General features: G+C 47.8%; 1 protein-coding gene across 6 annotated transcripts in view; it reads left to right on the top strand.

Annotated features, from left to right (window-relative positions):
* LOC144146608 (uncharacterized) overlaps nucleotides 1-17760 on the top strand; it is a 478728-nt gene that overhangs the window by 437596 nt on the left and 23372 nt on the right. For 5 of the 6 annotated variants that reach the window (XM_077678547.1, XM_077678560.1, XM_077678578.1 and 2 more), the window contains 6 exons: nucleotides 693-737; nucleotides 826-888; nucleotides 2338-2364; nucleotides 2443-2496; nucleotides 5246-5272; nucleotides 5564-5599. In XM_077678547.1, coding sequence (XP_077534673.1) covers nucleotides 693-737; nucleotides 826-888; nucleotides 2338-2364; nucleotides 2443-2496; nucleotides 5246-5272; nucleotides 5564-5599 — 252 coding nt within the window. The remainder of the gene's footprint in view (nucleotides 1-692; nucleotides 738-825; nucleotides 889-2337; nucleotides 2365-2442; nucleotides 2497-5245; nucleotides 5273-5563; nucleotides 5600-17760) is intronic. The other variant, XM_077678552.1, reaches the window with a different exon arrangement.

The raw sequence follows: 17760 nt of genomic DNA on the forward strand, positions 1-17760 counted from the left end.
TATATTAGCACAGATCCAAGCGCAATCGTCTCCTCCTGGAAACGTAAACAAAAAAACGACTGTATTCATTTATGGGGAGGGGGCCGGCAAAAAGCTAACCGTGGCATGACTCACAGTAGTGTTCGCTGATACGAGTTGTTCGTCAATGGCCGGCGCCTCATCTGGCGTCACGTTTTCATGACGTGATTTGCCCACTTGGCGCCACATGCAAGGCGGTATGAGAAAGTGAACCAGTGTTCCGTACGAGCCGCCTGTGAACAGGGCGTTGTTCCCATATGCCACGATAATACACTTCGCTTCCGTTCTTGACAGCGAGGGCTAGAAATTCCAATTACAACTAAATATACAAGGGCGCAGATCTAAGAAATATAAGACAAAGAAGAGAAAACTAGGAATCGACGCTCGAAGAGGGCTTCTAAAAAAAGGCGGATGTAGACAGCAGCACAGCTGGGTTCCGCCGGTATAGTGCGAGAACCCAAAGCCCGCGCACTTTGTTGCCAACCGGGGATTCTGGGGTGTCCGCTTTTTGAGCGGTATTGAAGGCTGGGCACTGTGCGTTGTTTTCTTTTCTGGGCCGCGTGTGGTGCACAGTTCAAAGGGGGCAAAGCGCGCCACACAGAACGCCTGTTGGGTGAGAGGGTTTTCTGCGTGGCTGCGCCCATGTTTTCATGGCGGCGCGCGTGTTTGCGCAGGGCGAGAGGGGCGACAGGGGAGCCATGGGGCCCATGGGTCTACCGGTAAGTCAGTCCCTCGGGGGGCCCCGCAGGACACGGCGCTGGGCTCGGTCGGGTTATTGCCCGGGAAAACGCCGCTGTCATTTCTCAGGGTCCAATGGGTCCGGTGGGGCTGGCCGGACTGCCTGGAAAAGAAGGCCGGACGGGAATCACGGTAAGACCATCACTTCTAGTACGCCGATCCCCGCGCTCGCAGAGACGACCGCCGCCGTCGGCAGGGTCCAGCCGCCGCGCAGAGGCGGCTCTTTGACGAGCTTTAGAGTGGCCCGAATTTCTGCCGATGTCTTCTTCTGCAATATTCACAGGCTGGCTGCATTAGGCGGAACCTCGCAGCGCAGGCGGCCCTCTTTACGCTCGTGCATCAATTACACTACGCGTTCGGCCGGAGATGGGGCTTTCTCGACAATACTCGCAGCTTGAACATTTCTCTGGGGGCGTTCGAGTGAGTTGGTGAATTGAGGCGAGGAAGCGTATTCACGTTTAGCAGTATTTATGACACGGCGTCGATAATCGCTGCGACTGCAGGCAGAAAGTAAAGGAGCCGTGCCGCAGCGGCCGTTTTTGTTTGCTTGTTTTTTTTTCTCGTAAGCTTCGCCCTTCCGCGTGCTTCATTGTTTAACGAGGACATGCTCAGCAGGAAATGCGTGATGCCGTTATCCGAGAATGCTTTATGCAAAGGGTGACACTTAGCTTGCGCTTTATCGCTTTCTTGCTGGCCACTCTGCCGAATAAACAGGAGCCCTGCAGAGCACAGTGCCGTGACATGCTCGTGTTTTTATCTGGCCCGTGCTCCTTGTTGTGTTTGAGCACTGCGCTCGGCGTTCCTTCGTGTTTTTGTTTGTCAAATATTTATGATCTCTGCAACAAAGAGCTTTGTCGCTTTGATTCTGTTTATTGGCCATTAGTTTTTCATTCGTAAAACAAAAGAAATACGAGGGGGCAAGCGAGACAGTTCCATCATTGGCACGAGCTCTAACCTGTTCTATTTCGTGTGGGACTACCAGAGGGGAAGGAGAGAAAAGGGGTAAAAGATGCGGGCAGGGCGCTCTGTGTAAACGGAGAAACCAAGCATGTTTCTCGCATGTTGTTCATCACAGCCTTAGCGGACATCCTAAATTTTAGAGATAAAAAGCACGAAGTTAGTAGCCCGGGAGAGCTATTGACGGGGAACGTCTTTGATTCAGCAGAATCAATAAATAAAAAAGTGGAAACCAATGAAAGGGTACAAACCAGCAACTGCAGCACGTTGTTCAGGAGTGCGCCGTCAGCGTGCCCACGGACCACGTACAGCCGTGCCGGAACGGTCGCCCGGAGGTTCAGTGCAGGCGTACGGCCCGAGTTGCACGTGCCAACTAACCATGATGTTCCCCGCGAGCGGCGCATCTTTGCAGGAGCGCCGCCGGGTGTGAGACCGGCCGCACTGGTGATGGGAGCACACGTGTACCGTTAACACTGCCAGGTGCATGGTGTGATTGTTTGTGGTATGACTGGCACCCAGCCCCGCCTCCTCGCAAATATCACCCCCGCCCCACCGCCGCGTTGTGGCTCGCGCCGCTGGTCGTTGCGCCGTCGAGTGACCCGTGGCGTTTCTCTTCCCCCCTAGGGACCACCGGGGCTGGACGGAATGAAGGTAACCACCGCTCCCCCTCTCTCTGCAGCGGGGGGAGGAGGCGGGAGCTGTACGGTAAGCGCCGCTTCCGTCACGCAGGGCGAGCGTGGCGCGCCGGGTAACAAGGGGGAGAAAGGAGAGCCCGGACTCCCCGTAAGTACTCCGAGCTCCTCTTTGGGACACTTTGCAGGAGTTGCGTGTACTCCTGCTGTAACTCGTTGCGGTCATCCGTAAGTAGAACGGAAAGAGGGCCACGCAGTGAAGAAATACTCCTTTCTAAGATGAAAGCCACGGTGTTCGCCAATGAATTCTAAAAGGGATCATGAGCGGCTCACAGTCGGCTGCGATTTTGGTACCAGTTTAAGGGGGGTTTTCTTCTCACCGTGTTTTTTTTTTCTTTTTTCTTTTTGCGCTTACTAAATCCCTAACTTAAGGGTAAACCGCGATCTGTAGGGCGTACAGCTCATTGTACCCGTGGCAGAAGAGCTTATTTATTTGTTTTGTTGTCTATTTGCGTACAAGAAGACTACGCAGCAGATAACTTGCTAGAAGAAGACTTCGCTGACTTCACACAAGTTTCGTAGATTTTCATTAGAATGCGCAAAAGCGGTCCCCTTGAATTCACCAGGAACAGTATCAACGTCTTTTATAAGTAACCTTGCAATGCCTGCAACAATAAAAGACAATGTTTATTCCTCGCCCAATTATTTAGTGGATTATTGAGCTGCTACACCGAATTGAGTTTGGTTTTTTCTAATATAGTGAGCTTTTAAGTCATAAAAAATCGTCGCGCGTTGTTCGCTGCGTTAACGTTACACCTATGTAAATGGCCTGAAGAGGAAACCCAGAAAGCAGCCGTTGAGTAGTCAAGTAAGTAATATATATATATATATATATATATATATATATATATATATATATATATATATATATATATATATATATATATATATATATATATATATATATATATATATATATATATATATATATATATATATATATATATATATATATACAGTATACTCTCGGTAAACGAAACTTTAAGGGACCGAAAAAATTAGTTCCGTTTAACAGGAGTTTTGTTTACTGAGAGAGATGTGTGGAAGTGCAAATTTATGTACTTACACACTCTTGATACCATTTTATAGAACTCTAAGGACTAGAAGGTGAATGTAGCTGATAGTTTTTTTCAGAATGCAAGAAAACTACAAGAGGTTTAGGCACAGCATTCGCAAAGTTGATTTGGCAACAATGAGTCGCTGTGCACTACAAAATGCGTCAATTATTGTTGTTTGAGTCCTTGCAACTGCATCTTCACTGAGGATAGAGGCCTCAACTTCGCGAGTGCTTACGAGTCGTCGAGTTTAGAAGACAGCAACGCGATAATGAAGCACGAATAGCACTATGATGGCACGAACGAGGCGGCAGGAGCTGAACCCTGCAACCTCGGCGTCTTCAATCGAGACGGAACGACTGGAACAAGAGCTGCGATGTTGCATTCGTTGCGCTAACACGGCTGGCCACTAACGCGACGAGGCTTACGAGGCCAACGAGGCTAAAAAAACCATGGAGGAAGAAAAAAAAAAAACGAAACAGCCGGAACGGTAAAAGGCTGATTCTCATGCCAATGGGTTTCGCAAGAAGTTCCATTGCTGGTTCCGTTTACGCGGTGACGCGGAAATTTTAGTTCCGATTACTGAGAGTTTTTTTCACGTTATCTGAATACAAAACCAACCAACTTACAGGCTACTGTTCCGTTTAAGCGGCAGTTCCGTTTAAGCGATTTCCGTTTATCGAGATTCTACTATATATATATATATATATGTATATTGAACCGTGGTTTATTGGACCACTAACGAGCAGTTAGAGCTGCGGTGAAGCCGAGGTTCTTGGTGCTTAGCAAGCTATGTCCAACGCGATACTCGATCGGCCCGTGCGCCAAGCGATGCTCCTGCCTGTGCCAAAATAGGCAACTGCAGAGCTTTATTTTTTGTTTCTTTGTCTTATTGTTAGATTTAAGCGATGTAGTAAATGTAAATTTAACGCGCAAGCAGACAGCTTCGACCACTTCTAACACGACTACCTCTTAATACAAAAAAAAGCTCAGATAACTTCTTAGTGCCCGTAGAAGTAATCTCTCAATAAAGAAATCAGAATTATCAAAAACATACAAAAACTTTAAAAATTCTAAAAAATATTGCAACATAATTAACGACACCATTCAGCAAAATTTATCCTGAGATTTGTTCATACTACAGAAGCAGATATATACATTGCAACATCAACACATTTCAACAGGGTAGTGGATACAAAGCGGAAAGTAGTTTTTTTTTTTTCAATATTATTTTGCGTGACATTTTACCTCTACGGAGTAAAGAACCGGCATTTCAAAAAAAAAAAAACGTTTCCATTTTTGATCTTTTCTTTTCTTGCTAATTATATTTCGGTGACACGGGAGGGGCTTGTTCTTGTATTAGCTCGTTTAATAAATGTTCTGGCGTAATGGGTGATGTGCGCCTTCGCGCGTCCATCCCGCGCTTTCAACAAAAGCCCAGCGGTTCGTGGGTCGCACTTAGTGTGGACTACTGGCTACCGCTGAAAATGTGTCGCAACCGTCAGGATGGGGAGAAACTGGACAAAACTCGACGCACTAAAGTGGCAGACAACCGACAGGAGGCAGACGACAGTCCTCAGCAGATTGAAGGGGCCTCGTTAACCGTCCCGATACCGCCGAAGCGCTCCTTCGCCGTGGTCCAATGCCTGTCAAACCTGTTCCGTGTCGGCCCGAAGGTTTTCCGCGGGAGCCGTCGGGCAGCCCAACCCGTGGCTTCTGTCAGAGCGGTGTCTAACTCGTGGCTTCTCTTTTTCTTCCCCTGTACCCGTTCCCCCTCGAAATCAGGGCACCGACGGCATCCCAGGGTTACCGGTAATTATGAAGCTCCTCTCTAGACGGCCTGCCTCTGGCTCGTGGCGGCCGACAACCCCCCCGTGCAAAACAGAGCCCTCCCCCCCTCCCCCCCTTGGCCCGTTCGCTACAGCCGTGTGCATGCTGGGGGCTGCTGCGCTGTTGGCCGCTGCGGTGTTGGCGTTGCTTTTCTTGCCGGTGTGCGTGCGTGGCTGTGTGTGGTGCCTGCGAGTCCCCGCCCAGTGCAGTGTCGCGGCGGACGACGCTCGCTGATCTCCGTCTTTTTCCCCCTTCTCGCCACCCCCTTTGCAGGGACCCAAAGGAGATCGGGGCGAGACGGGAATACTGGTGAGTGGGTGAACGTTCCCGTTATCACCGGGGGGCCCCAGATGCCCACAATCTGTCACGCTGTCGAATAGACCAAACCTGATCGAGAGCGGCATGCATGTGACTGCATGCCGCTATACGACATGCATGCCCAAAACTATACGCACGTGCGTATAGTTTTGGTCGGTGCGGCATGATAACAGGCTGATGAATGTGACGATGATGCTAATTTGCCTCCCCCTAGTAGTAGCCCAACTGCTGTTAAAGTAGCTGTTAAAACATTACGAGTGCGTTTGTATTTACAACGTTACTGTTAGATATCGGTTCCCGGAAAGTTTGACAAAGCTATTAAGGACATTGGCGCCGCTTATCGAGACGCTGCACAACTTCGACATCTGACGCGTGAGATGTTTCTCCCGGGGACTGAATATGGTTAAAGTAGCAGTATTACGCATGCGGGGTAAGAATTTCATGTACTAACTGGTCACAATATGACACTCAAGTTGTGGGCACCTCAACATATCCTCCAATGGGATTTCATTTGACTATTTTTGAGTTGCCTAAGTGAGCGGGAGCAAGTTACCTGACCACAAGGTCAAAGAAAATGAAAATCGCCTTTCTAAAAGCGCCAGCAAGTCCCTTGACTCTCATGCGTCTTAAAGGACGTGTTCCCTGCTCTTTAGATAGGCATATGAAGGGTGCAAGAACTGGTGAAAACGTTACGGCACAACTACTTCGGTCAACACGGGAGCCCGTCGGCTGTGTTGGCCTGCACGGCTGTCAACCTGCCAGAAACAGGCTGAGAACCGGCGCTGCGTGATGTGTACCCAAGCCTGCATTTCTGGGAAGCTCGCTGTCCCTTTAAAGTGCGTGCCGACCGCGTCAGTACAGCGCCACCGACAAAAAGAGGCAATAAACCCTGGTTATTACAAATCATATGCTCAGGAAAGAATTAGTTATAAACGATATTTTGCTGAGGTCGGTATGTCTTTTGTACTGAATTAACGTCTGAAGTAGGGCCAGTTGGTTCATTCTGAACAGGAAAATAGCACAAAAAAAAACAAACGAGGACTGAGAGTCAAAAGGATACACACAGCACTCGTCTGGGAATCCTCTTGACTCTCAGTCTTCGTTTTTTTTGCGCTGTTTTCCTGTTGGAAATACCGTTTTTCTGGTATTAGTATTTTGTTTTGTCGGTATATTTGTTTTACATGCGGTATAACGTCATTTTCGCAGCAGTGAGTGAATATAGGGTGTTTCACGGAAGATATATATATATATATATATATATATATATATATATATATATATATATATATATATATATATATATATATATATATATATTATATATATATATATATAGCGAAGAAGCGAAGAATAAGATCCGTGATTTGGTTTCAAAAATACACGAGAGAGTAGACACCACATATCTTGCTCCGTGGTAGACACACGTATGAAAACGATGATTGAACTAACGTTTCGACCGGGGTCCGGTCTTCGTCAGTGGTCCGGTCCGGTCCGAGGTCCGGGGTCCGGTCTTCGTCTCTGACGAAGTCTGGACCCCGGTCGAAACGTTAGTTCAATCATCGTTTTCATACGTGTGTCTACTCTCTCGTATATATATATATATATATATATATATATATATATATATATATATATATATATATATATATATATATATATATATATATATATATATATATATATATATATATATATATATATATATATATATATATATATATATATATATATATATACCTTTCGGAGGTACAACTATTTTCCTTGCAACGCTCTCACGGCAGCTCAGCGGCATAATGTTAGCCCAAGTTTAAGGCGTAAAATTCATTTCAGACTATAAATTTCAATTAGAGCTACTAATTGCCCCAGAAGAAAAATAGGAAGTACAGTCGAACTTACTCGCTTATAGCGAACTGCACACGCACGAGACTTCCTTCGATGTAGCCAAACCCGGACATGGAGAGTTTTCCTTAAGAAGTCGTTACATGCAGAATACTTTGTAAACATAAATCCATGAATGGAACCCTTATAACCTATGCTTCACGAGAAAGCAGGTTGCACTTCGGACACCGCCAAACTATGGGATTTAGAAGTAAGCAAACATGATTCACTACAGCTCCAGTAAATATCAACGATTCACGTACACACAAAGCGAGAACGACAAAGCGCAGATTCTTTACTTAATAACAGTCAGAAAAATTCATTCAGTTTCGTTTGCGCACCCGCGATGCGCACCCGCGATGTAAAAAAAACTCGTTAAAGGCCGCGAACGCTGAGGTCGATGCTATGCAACACTACCGTAAGCGCTGAAAAGCAGGACAATAGCTGACGTTGGTTGCGTACGCTAGCAAGTAATCAGTGAGCAAAAAGGGGAGCGCAGGGGCTGTGTTGGCTAACGGCCAATGAGTTAAAGACACCATAAACTTTCCCTCTCGTTCCCCGACCGCGAGGAATCCCGCATGAAGACGACCCTCCGGCTTTGATTTCACTGACGACGTGTTTGCTGATAAGCCCGCCGCCAAAATTGAAAGAACCCGCTATGTCTTGCCAAGGTAGTAGGCCCCAGCTGTTCGATATGTCCGATGTGTGGTTGGTTGTAAATTATACGTCGTGCGTGTTCTTATGACGAAGACGTTTCCATGTTTTACATACGGCACAGTTCGCTGTACCCCGGTTAGTTATCGTCAGGGTATGTAGTGGTAGAGCGCCCAGAGTTAAGCACAAGACATGTTTAATTGTTGCAAAAAAAAATGTATTCCCCATCGAATCTGGCCCGTTGAAACGCGTTTCGTACAAACCCCTAATCGGATCCTTTCTACCCGTCCTGTCAGAGCAACCGCAACGCAAAGCTATTGGTGCCCTTTCTGAAAGAGACATGTTCGGGCAATGTACACCCCCGGTTGACAATATCCGACATTGCAATGGTCTTAGCCAGGCCTTATCCTGTTCCTACTAGGCACCTGGTGATTTTTACTTATACAAGTTTACAACGCCTTCAAGGCGTTGTCTGCGCACCAACTCACGGGACTATTATATTTCAATAAAACGTAGAGCCAGCTCCAAGCTTCTGAAATCTGATTAAACCGCGAGCTGTTTATTATATTTCAGAAAATTAAAGCGTGCAAGTGACTTTAATTTCATTTTTCTTGAGACCTAGCGCAATAGGACTGATTCGCTCTTCGACGGCGCTTGCGTTCACGGGCATGCAGGCGCTGACGTTCTAGCCATTCTGTGTCCGCTGTTTCCTTATCGCGTACGGGTTGGCGTTCACCGGCGAGCGCACTGGGACTTCCTAGCCGTTTGGCGTCCATGGTGGGAAATGCCGTGTGACGGCCACGTTCTCTCTTATAAACCCCTTTCTTGCCCCTACCTCCTCTACCATCACCTAGAGCGCTCTGATTGGCCCACTCATATCAGGCCCTAAAGGGAAGCTGAGTGGGCACAAATCATGTTCTCCAAACGTTTTGAATTTTCGTCATCATCAACGAGTTGGCTTTCCTGCAGTGCGTTTCCGGTACAGCACTCGCCATCAGTGAGGTCAAGAAAGCTTTGTTTTAGTCATCAGTAGTGAAAATTTTGGTTTCTTAAAAAAAATTTCGTACGCTGCTTTGCACATGACTTTTGGTGTTTTCACACACGAACGCAAAGTAGTGCCGGCGGTATGGTCATTCTTATCCGGGAAGCAGAATCCTGAAGCATTATCGACTGTGAACTGGGGGGAGATGGCCGATTCTCGCTAGTTGACGCCACCTTGGGCGGTGAGCTCACCCGTTTCGTGTGTGTGTGTGCTCCCAATTATGCTAAAGTTCGAGAGGATCTTTTTTCTTCTCTTCGCCCTGTGCTGAACGTAGCGGAAATGTCCTTTTGGGGGGAGATTTTTACTGCGTGCAAAGTGCCCGCGACAGAGCGGGGAGCCATGGCAAACATGACGCCTCGGCTCGCACTCTGTCATCTGTGCTACGAGAAAGTGACCTACTTGACGTGACACGTGATCGCGACTGGGGCGCGCCGCGCTCCACGCGATGGCCGGGCGAACCCCAGGCACGGCTGTATGTATGTATGTATTTATTGCACAAAAACAAGAAAGGAAGGTCCACCAACAGGCGTAAATTGTCTCGCCTAGGGGCGGACACCGGAACCTATCGCTTTTACGTTAGCGGCGACTTTCTACAGCGTGTAGTTAGCTACAACGTCAGGCCGGTCGCCTTCTCCGACCACCGGCTCGTTTCCTGCTCCATAGTAATGGGCCAAGCTCGCTCACAAATGAAGGTCAGCAGTAGCTGGGTAATGAACGCGAATTGCATCCAACATCCCGAATTCACCGTTAGGGTAAGGAAGGCCTTGAAAATCCTGTCGGCGAGGTCTCGTGTCAAAACTTTAAAACCACGGTTAAGGAAGTGCCACGGAGGTAGGTAGGCGAGAGGCGGCCGAACAGAAAGCTAACGAGCGGCGCCTTATGGAGACCCTCCGTGGCCTTGTCGAGGCGGACGAGGAACGGCCTGGAGAGTTCCTAGAAGACATCCGCCTAATCAAAGAAGAGCTGCGGATGAGCTGGAGTGGTGATATTGGGGCGCCCTAGTCCGCAGCCGCGAGCAGCGGGGCGAGTACGAGGCGCAGCCGTCCAAGATCTTCCGAGCCTTCGAGCGCGAGCGCAGCGCCTGCAAAAAAACATCAGCGAGGTCAGCCACAGCGGTGGCATCGCGCAGGGGCAGAAGGAAGTGGCGCCGGCATTTTGTGACTACTTCAAAGAATTTTTCCAGTCTAGACCGACGCCAGACTGCGAGCAGCCCGAGGTACTCTCTTCCTTGCCCAACGGTGCCCGACGACAGGAAAGACCTAAATAACTAGCCTATAACCGCGTGGGAGGTAGACCGCGAAATCAAAAACTACCTAAGAACAAGGCTCCGGGACCGGACGGCATCATTACCCAATTCTATCAGGTGTTTTGAAAAGAGTTGGGCCCATTTTAGTGACTGTTTTTTAAAAATGCAGGCAGGAAAGGCGGTTCCCTCACTCCATGCGGGAAAGTCACCTCGTTCTGATCCCCAAAGAGACCAGTTCCAAAACTTTACCGGCCGGCCGTAACCGACTTTCGCCCAATCACACTCCCATCGACCGACTATGAAATACTCGCAAGGATCCTATCTCGACGCCTCGAGATGGCCCTCCGAGGGGTGGTTGGTGATCATCAAACCTGCGGGTTCAAAGATCACTCAATAAACACCAATTTCCATTGAATGAGGACAGCCTGTGAGGCCGCAGAGGTGGGCTAGATGCCTATTGTGGTACTGCAACTAGACCTTCGAAAAGCTTTAGATCAAGTCGATCGCACATTTCTGTTCACCCTACTTCGGCACTGTGGGATAGGGGAAACAATGATGGAATGGCTAGAAACTTGGTACGCCGACATCGCAACAAGTGTGATGTTGGGGGAGCACTTGGACCATCCATAGAGCTTAGCAGGTCGGTCCGCCAAGGATGTCCAACGTCTCCTGTCTTGTTCGCGCTTTATCTGGAACCGCTCTGTCGAATGATCGCCACTTACAACTCGATCAGGAGACTGGTTCTCGGGAACGAAGAACTCCGCGTGCTAGCGTACGCGGACGACATCGCAGTCGTCTGCAGATCACGGACCAAGGTGGGCGAGGTCGCGGAGCTGGCACGTCGCTTCTGCCGCCTCTCTGGAGCGGAACTAAACTTCTCCAAGTCAGAGGGCTGTTGGCTGGGCGAGTGTTAATTCAAGCCCCCCAGCTTTTGTGGCCCTCGATGGAAGGATGCAATACACCGCTACCTGGGCGTAAACATGGCCCTAGGGGAAGGCAATGCAGCCAGATGGCGACCTAGGATTACGGCCGCGAAGGCCAAGTTGCAACCCTGGAGAACGCGACACATCGCCTTGGTCGCCAGAGTTCACGTCTGCAATGTCGTAGTCTACCCCGCTACCCTATACTTGACGTGGGCCACCTTCATCGACACGAAATCGGTGAACAAGTTGCAGCGACAGGGGGCGGTCTACGTCTGGCGCTCCTCGTACTAGCCTATGAGGCGCACAAATCTCTTTTGTAGTCTAGAGGCCGGTGGCCTGGGCCTTTTCCACGTGGAGATTAAACTTACAGTCCAGCGTTTTATTTATTTCCGAGGCCAGACCGACCCTGTTCTCCGTGGAGCGCTCCAGTCCACCGGCTCTGCCCACATTGCAAAGTGGCTGGTCACAACTGTCCAACTGCACCATGATGTTCCAGCCTCCCCTTTCTAGAAAGAAATCTGTGGCTCTGTCGCCCTACTAGAACAGCAATTCTTGTGGGACTATCTTCTTACGGTTAAACCCCGACGGTTTTACCGCGACCTTCTCGCAGAGCTCCTTCCCTCACCCCTCTACCGACAACCACCAGTGGAGGCGGCTAAGCGGGGCGTACTAAAACGGATCACGTGCCTGCCGATTTCGACTGGGTCCAAAAACGTTTTCTTCCGGCAGGAAGAACGTGGCTTCTTTCTGCCGTGCGGTGCCGGCTGCTTCTTGTGCGGGAGGCTGGAGACGGCGGAGCATGTGTTCCTAGAATGCAACACCGCGCGTTATTTCTGGGATGACGTACAGTATTTTCTAGGCGTCCACATCGACTGGTCGGGTATCTGTTACCTAGACGTCCCGACAGAGCACTCTGAGCTCTGCGGATGCGTCATTACACTGGGTCTAGACTCACTATGGCGTGAGCGAGTGGATGCGGTGGAATGTGCTCCCACCCCCAAGCCAGCGCGGAGACATTTCGTCCAGAAGATTGAGTGTATGGTGATTGCGCTCGAGGCACCCCACTCGGACCATGAACTGGGCCAGGCCCTTGTGCACTGCTGCCTAGAGACGGTAGCCTTTAAAACAAAGGAGACAGAACGCTTTAAGTGGCTATGAAGACAGTGGCCGGCCATGTTGCAACGAAACACAACCCCCCCCCCCTTTTTTTTTCCGTACATGTGCTTTCCATATTGTATGAGTGTGATTTCCCTTAATCAGGCAAACCCGCCAGTCTGGAATGTGTCGCCAACAATGTAACAAAATGCAGCGGAATGTACAGTAATGTTTCTTTTTCCTGCACACTGCATATTCTTTATGTAAATAAACCTGCTTTTGTTGGAAAAAAAGCTTTGCTTTAATGTTTGCTTTGCTTCATAACGCGAGGGACCCAGGTTAGATTCCGACCACGGGGAGAGTTTTTTTTTTTATTCTTTTGAGGCCCTAAAGAAAAACTGGGGGTACAGGAGTCACCGTTTCTCGAACGCTTTTCATCGTCATGGTGCCATCTGTTGGCCCATCGGGGTATCTTCACCTGGCGTGACGGGGTATCAACGCACATTGCGAGACCTTAAACAGCTCCACTGTTAAAAAACTGCGTCAGGCATAAAAGAATAGTTGTAAGGTAAGCACCGCTTTCGCGATTTCTTTTTCCAACACTGCTAAACTAAACCTGTGAAACTGTATCTCACAAACTCCTCAGTGATGTCTTTTGGTTTGGGCATCCTGACAGCGTTATGACGGCGCTACGGATTCGTATGTCGGTCTATATGGCGAAAAGAAACTGGACAAAACTTATTGAACGAAATTGTGCTCGCTAACGGAAAAGTCACATGACCTGTTCCCGGTAGCGTGCTGCAGATTCGACAAAATACGTAATCATTACGAAGATGACGAGTTTTTTTTTTTTTTTTAGGGCAAACGCAATCACACCACAATTCAGTTTCATTCATTTACTTGACTGAACCCAAGAATGACTGTGCATGGAAAAGTAGCAAACTATGTCTGTATCCTCAGTGGAATACTTTTAGCAAATGTATGGCCCGTGCACTTTTGCGACGCGTGGAATAATTCAGTCGCCATATTATTTCGTCAAAATATTCGTTCGTGAATTCTCAAATGAACTGAATTGGCTCTCTACAAATATCAGTGCCGAAATTTTTCACTACAAACTACGCCCCAACGAGACGCTTCGCCTTCTTTTCGTAAAGCCACTGGACTAGCGGGTGAATTCGCTGAGTTTAATTTTCAGAAACCTTGTGACATTCCATTTGGAAGGAAGAATAAAGCCAGTCGTTTTCCACTCAACTAAACTTATGCGCATTTGAAGCTCTTCCGCATCCCTACATACGCCGCTCGATCTGGTGTGGTGCCAGCAGCAATGTATGTGGCACGTCACTGTGGGATCGTTCATTTTCCTACTTTTAAAGGGCCAATGTCGCGGGTCCTGTGATGTCTTCCAAACTACTTCGTCTATCTTGCATCCCAGTGTGTGGTGGGATGATTGAAAAATTTCATACTTGGTGGAGCAAAGAAGTTTTCTTTTCATTTCATAAATAGAGTTTGGATACAATAGTGGCGACACATTTCAACCTTTGGCACTGTAACTACAATCAAGGATGCATTTGCTTGTAAGATTCCACTGAAGGACATCGCTATATGTGTTGACTGTTTATCGGTGCGCTGATCTGCTCTTGCGCATTGTCTAGGAAATTAATGAATCAGGATGTGCAGGTATTTGGTACGCTGGTTTGGTTTAAAATAAAGACGTCAGCCAAGAACCAGTATTAGGGCGCACCCAATACGCTACCTGTCTGCGCATGTGAGGCAGCGACATCGACTTGGCAAATATGTATCGTGGGATCGGTCTCTGTTAATCCTAGAGTAGGATGTCAAGTTGGGCTAGTTGGTTGAGATTCAAATTCATGATTAAAACAGCAGAAGAAATACAGGGGCAAAAGAAGAGGGAACGACACATCCATGGGCTGCGAGTCGATCCATCCATGTGATGCGAGTCCTTACGGCGACCCGTACCTTAACTGACCTACACGTCGCCCACGCAATCCAGGTGATTCAGGCGGAGATTCATCAAGACAGGGTCGAGTACACTTCGCTGCAACTGGATTGATAGCCCGCGTCCCATATTGATCGCATCCCGTTCCCCTTCCCGACACAGCCTATTCGCCTCGCTCATTTTGGTCGCTGTTCCGGTGTCTCCATGCTTGGTCGATTGCCTCACTTCCTGGTAGCATGTTAAGTTGTCTCTTCGGGACCGGCGCAACACTCAGCCCTCACAGGCTCCACATTGAAACGAGCTTAAAAATGGCTTCACACGCAGAATGCCTTCTTGAGTCGGTTCTTCTGAAAGTCCCTTCCCTGTCAGGGCAAGTGCCGGTGTTCGCATGTGCACTAGCACGTGTCACAGCCGTCAGTGGACGTCCTCTCGTGGTTGTGTTGGATTTCCCGATAGCGCAGTGGTAGCGCGCATGTTTCAGACCGAGGACGTGCAGCTTACAGTTCGGTTGGGCCAAGGTTTTTATACACGGCCTACGAGCGGGTTCACTACCCCCTCCACGCCCGGTGCAAGGCATTGTTCGCACCAACGGGAGTGGTGGCAGCTGCGCATACTCTCCGTACCATACTGTCATGTTAATAAATGCGTTAAAAGTTCAAATTATCAGGTGGCAAGAAGAAAACAAGCGTATCTCTATCTTTTTGTAATATTACGTCCTTAGTTGTTATAGGTACGTTTCGTTCACCTCGGTTTCGTTACGAGAATAAGAAAATATTTTCGAGCGCTGCGTTAGAAAATGGCTCATCGCTGGTCCTCAGACTGCAGGGTTCGCTGTGTCAGTTTGCTGTGTAGGTTTGCTGTACGAATATGCGACGTAGGCAAGTTATGCCCGTTCTAGCTCTATCAAGAAGGTGTTACTGGATGCAACTGACCACGACGTCGATCTAGCGTATACGAAAAAGAAAAATCGAAAGTTGGCAGCGCTAATTATGCGTAACGATGGGGGTAAACACGATGTCATCAAGTTACGAATGGATGATCAAAATGCGCGAGAACTTGTGATTTCCTTCTATAAACACTCATATTTTAATTAGGCGTTCTACATTATCACTGCTGTGAAATGTACATTACTAGATCAGACGTTGGTAGACCAGACTAGAGTAGGCACTGTGACGCACGCAGGGCTAATGGAGTTGCAACACTGAAATACGAGTTACGCAGTGTCTGTACAACGGCTCAATGTAGCCGCGTCTAGAGAACGTCAGCGTTATGATTTCCTGTTTTATTTGATGGAGAAGCAGTAGTAAAATGAAGGATCATGGCGGAAAATTCTTTTTATTGCGGGTCGCAACACAAGCCATGTATACCAGCCGACTCCTAGCATTTCGCAGTATATTTGCAACACATTGCTCGGGTTAAAGGGACTTTACTCTGAAACTATCGATTTTTCGGAAAATGAATCTGGGTACAGCACTACCGTTACAAAAGGAAAAGTGAATGCTCCAGTCCCAAGTTACATGCGATCAGCAAAGTTCGAGGCTCGAAGCAAGGGAAATTGTGCAATATGCTCCAAGCCCCTATCGCATCAAGCTGGTTCCGCCTGCAGCGATTAACTTTCTCTGCCGGCACTCAAACACACGCTCCACTACCGCATTGACGACGTCAAGTTTCATCGGGGATGATAGAGAAAAAGTAAATGTAACTCTGCTGAGACGGCTTTTTCTTGCTCCTGCTGTTACGCAATCAGCCGGCTTGTATTACATTTGGAAAGCCAGAATACTTTATTTCTCGCCAAGACAGGGTAAATAAGCACCGTATTGAAATGTACTGGAAGGCAGGAAAATTAGGCACAATACAACACTTTCGCATCTAGATATCCACACAAAGCGATGAATAAAACAAATGAAGTCTGTACTGAATCGCTAACCCGGTAGCTTCAGCGTCAAGTGACATTATACAGGTTTGAAAATTAGTTTTTTAGACTATTTTTTGTAGTTGAAAGTATATTTCGCGGGTGTATGCATTACTCCGGAGAGAGCCTGCAAAAATGGTTGATGACGTCGATGAATGAAGCTCGCTATTAGGCTTACAGTTAATTGTGAAGTTGTCGGGCATAGTGTTGAACAGCCGAGCAGCTAGGCAGCCCTTCTATCTAAAAGCGAAATACAGGGAGAATTGAATTAATGATTATTTTGGACACGTTGTCAGTACTGATCTTAACCATGACAAGTAAATAAAGCACAAAATTGGTATGGTGTGGGCTGCATTCGCAAAGAATTCACGAGTAACGTCGTATACGTTTGTTACCTCTGCATGCAATCAATCGACATTTCTGGAGCACACTTTCGGTAAATTCAGTAACGTAGGGCCTTATAGGGCACTTAAAAAAATTTAGATAGCCCCAATGCTCCATGAAAGAAATATTTCTAGGTGTACTGCTACGGAATGTGGATCGAAACCGCCATGAACAAGGAAACGATTTGGCGTAGAAGGCGCACCCCAGCTGAAATGAAGCGAAAAAACTAGAATCGGGCCAGAGATGCGACGCAGAAGATCGGCAACAAGTGAACTACTCGATCAGCAGAATGGTTACCGAGGGCCGAAATGGAAAGTAGGGGAAGACAAAGAACTCAGTGGAGACATAATTTAATAGCGGGCAAAAAATGCATTCAGGTAACAGGATAGGAATGGTTGGAGATTATGAAAAGCGCTTTGTCCTGTATTTAGACGATAACACGTCGACGATAACGGTGATCGATGCTCGTCAGCAGTCTTTACTTGTCAGAAATTCGGCATTTATAATGGCAATAGGGATACCTGCAGGTGCAGATTATCTGCCCTAACACGAACACTAATTGCCGGTATTTGCTCTCTCCAAATCTCTGAAAGAAATTTCAGTGTATAGGCATCTGGGAGTCATGGGCGCTTGCTTTATGCATCGATATAAAAGGGCCCTAACCACCGTTTAGTATATTATTTCCTCACCAGAACAGGATGTTGACACACTGGTACAGTATTTGGCCGAACCATCCCAATGATTTGGGAGAGGCGTTCTTCCTGCAGTGAACACAAATACGCAAATAATAAGAAGAAGAAGGAGGAGAAAAATATCATGTATTCTAAGTAATAAGTATCGTGTTTTTAGCGTGATTTCACAATGAACTCAGTACGAAAGCGCTGAAGCCTGCTCACAACATTTTTCTACACTCAGTGTTAGGTCGGGAGGATCCTAGTGCTTCTTCTCACCGTCCGCCTTGTGCTACTGAGCACAAGGTCGGGGGTTCGATTCCCGTCGCAGTGGCCGTTTTTTGGTGGTCGCAGAAAAAAAGACGCCAATATGTGGACATTTCAGCGCAG

Source organism: Haemaphysalis longicornis, unplaced genomic scaffold, assembly GCF_048455015.1.
Source record: "Haemaphysalis longicornis isolate Haplotype H1 unplaced genomic scaffold, Haemaphysalis longicornis Haplotype H1 scaffold_1, whole genome shotgun sequence".
NCBI classification, from domain to species: Eukaryota; Metazoa; Arthropoda; class Arachnida; order Ixodida; family Ixodidae; genus Haemaphysalis; species Haemaphysalis longicornis.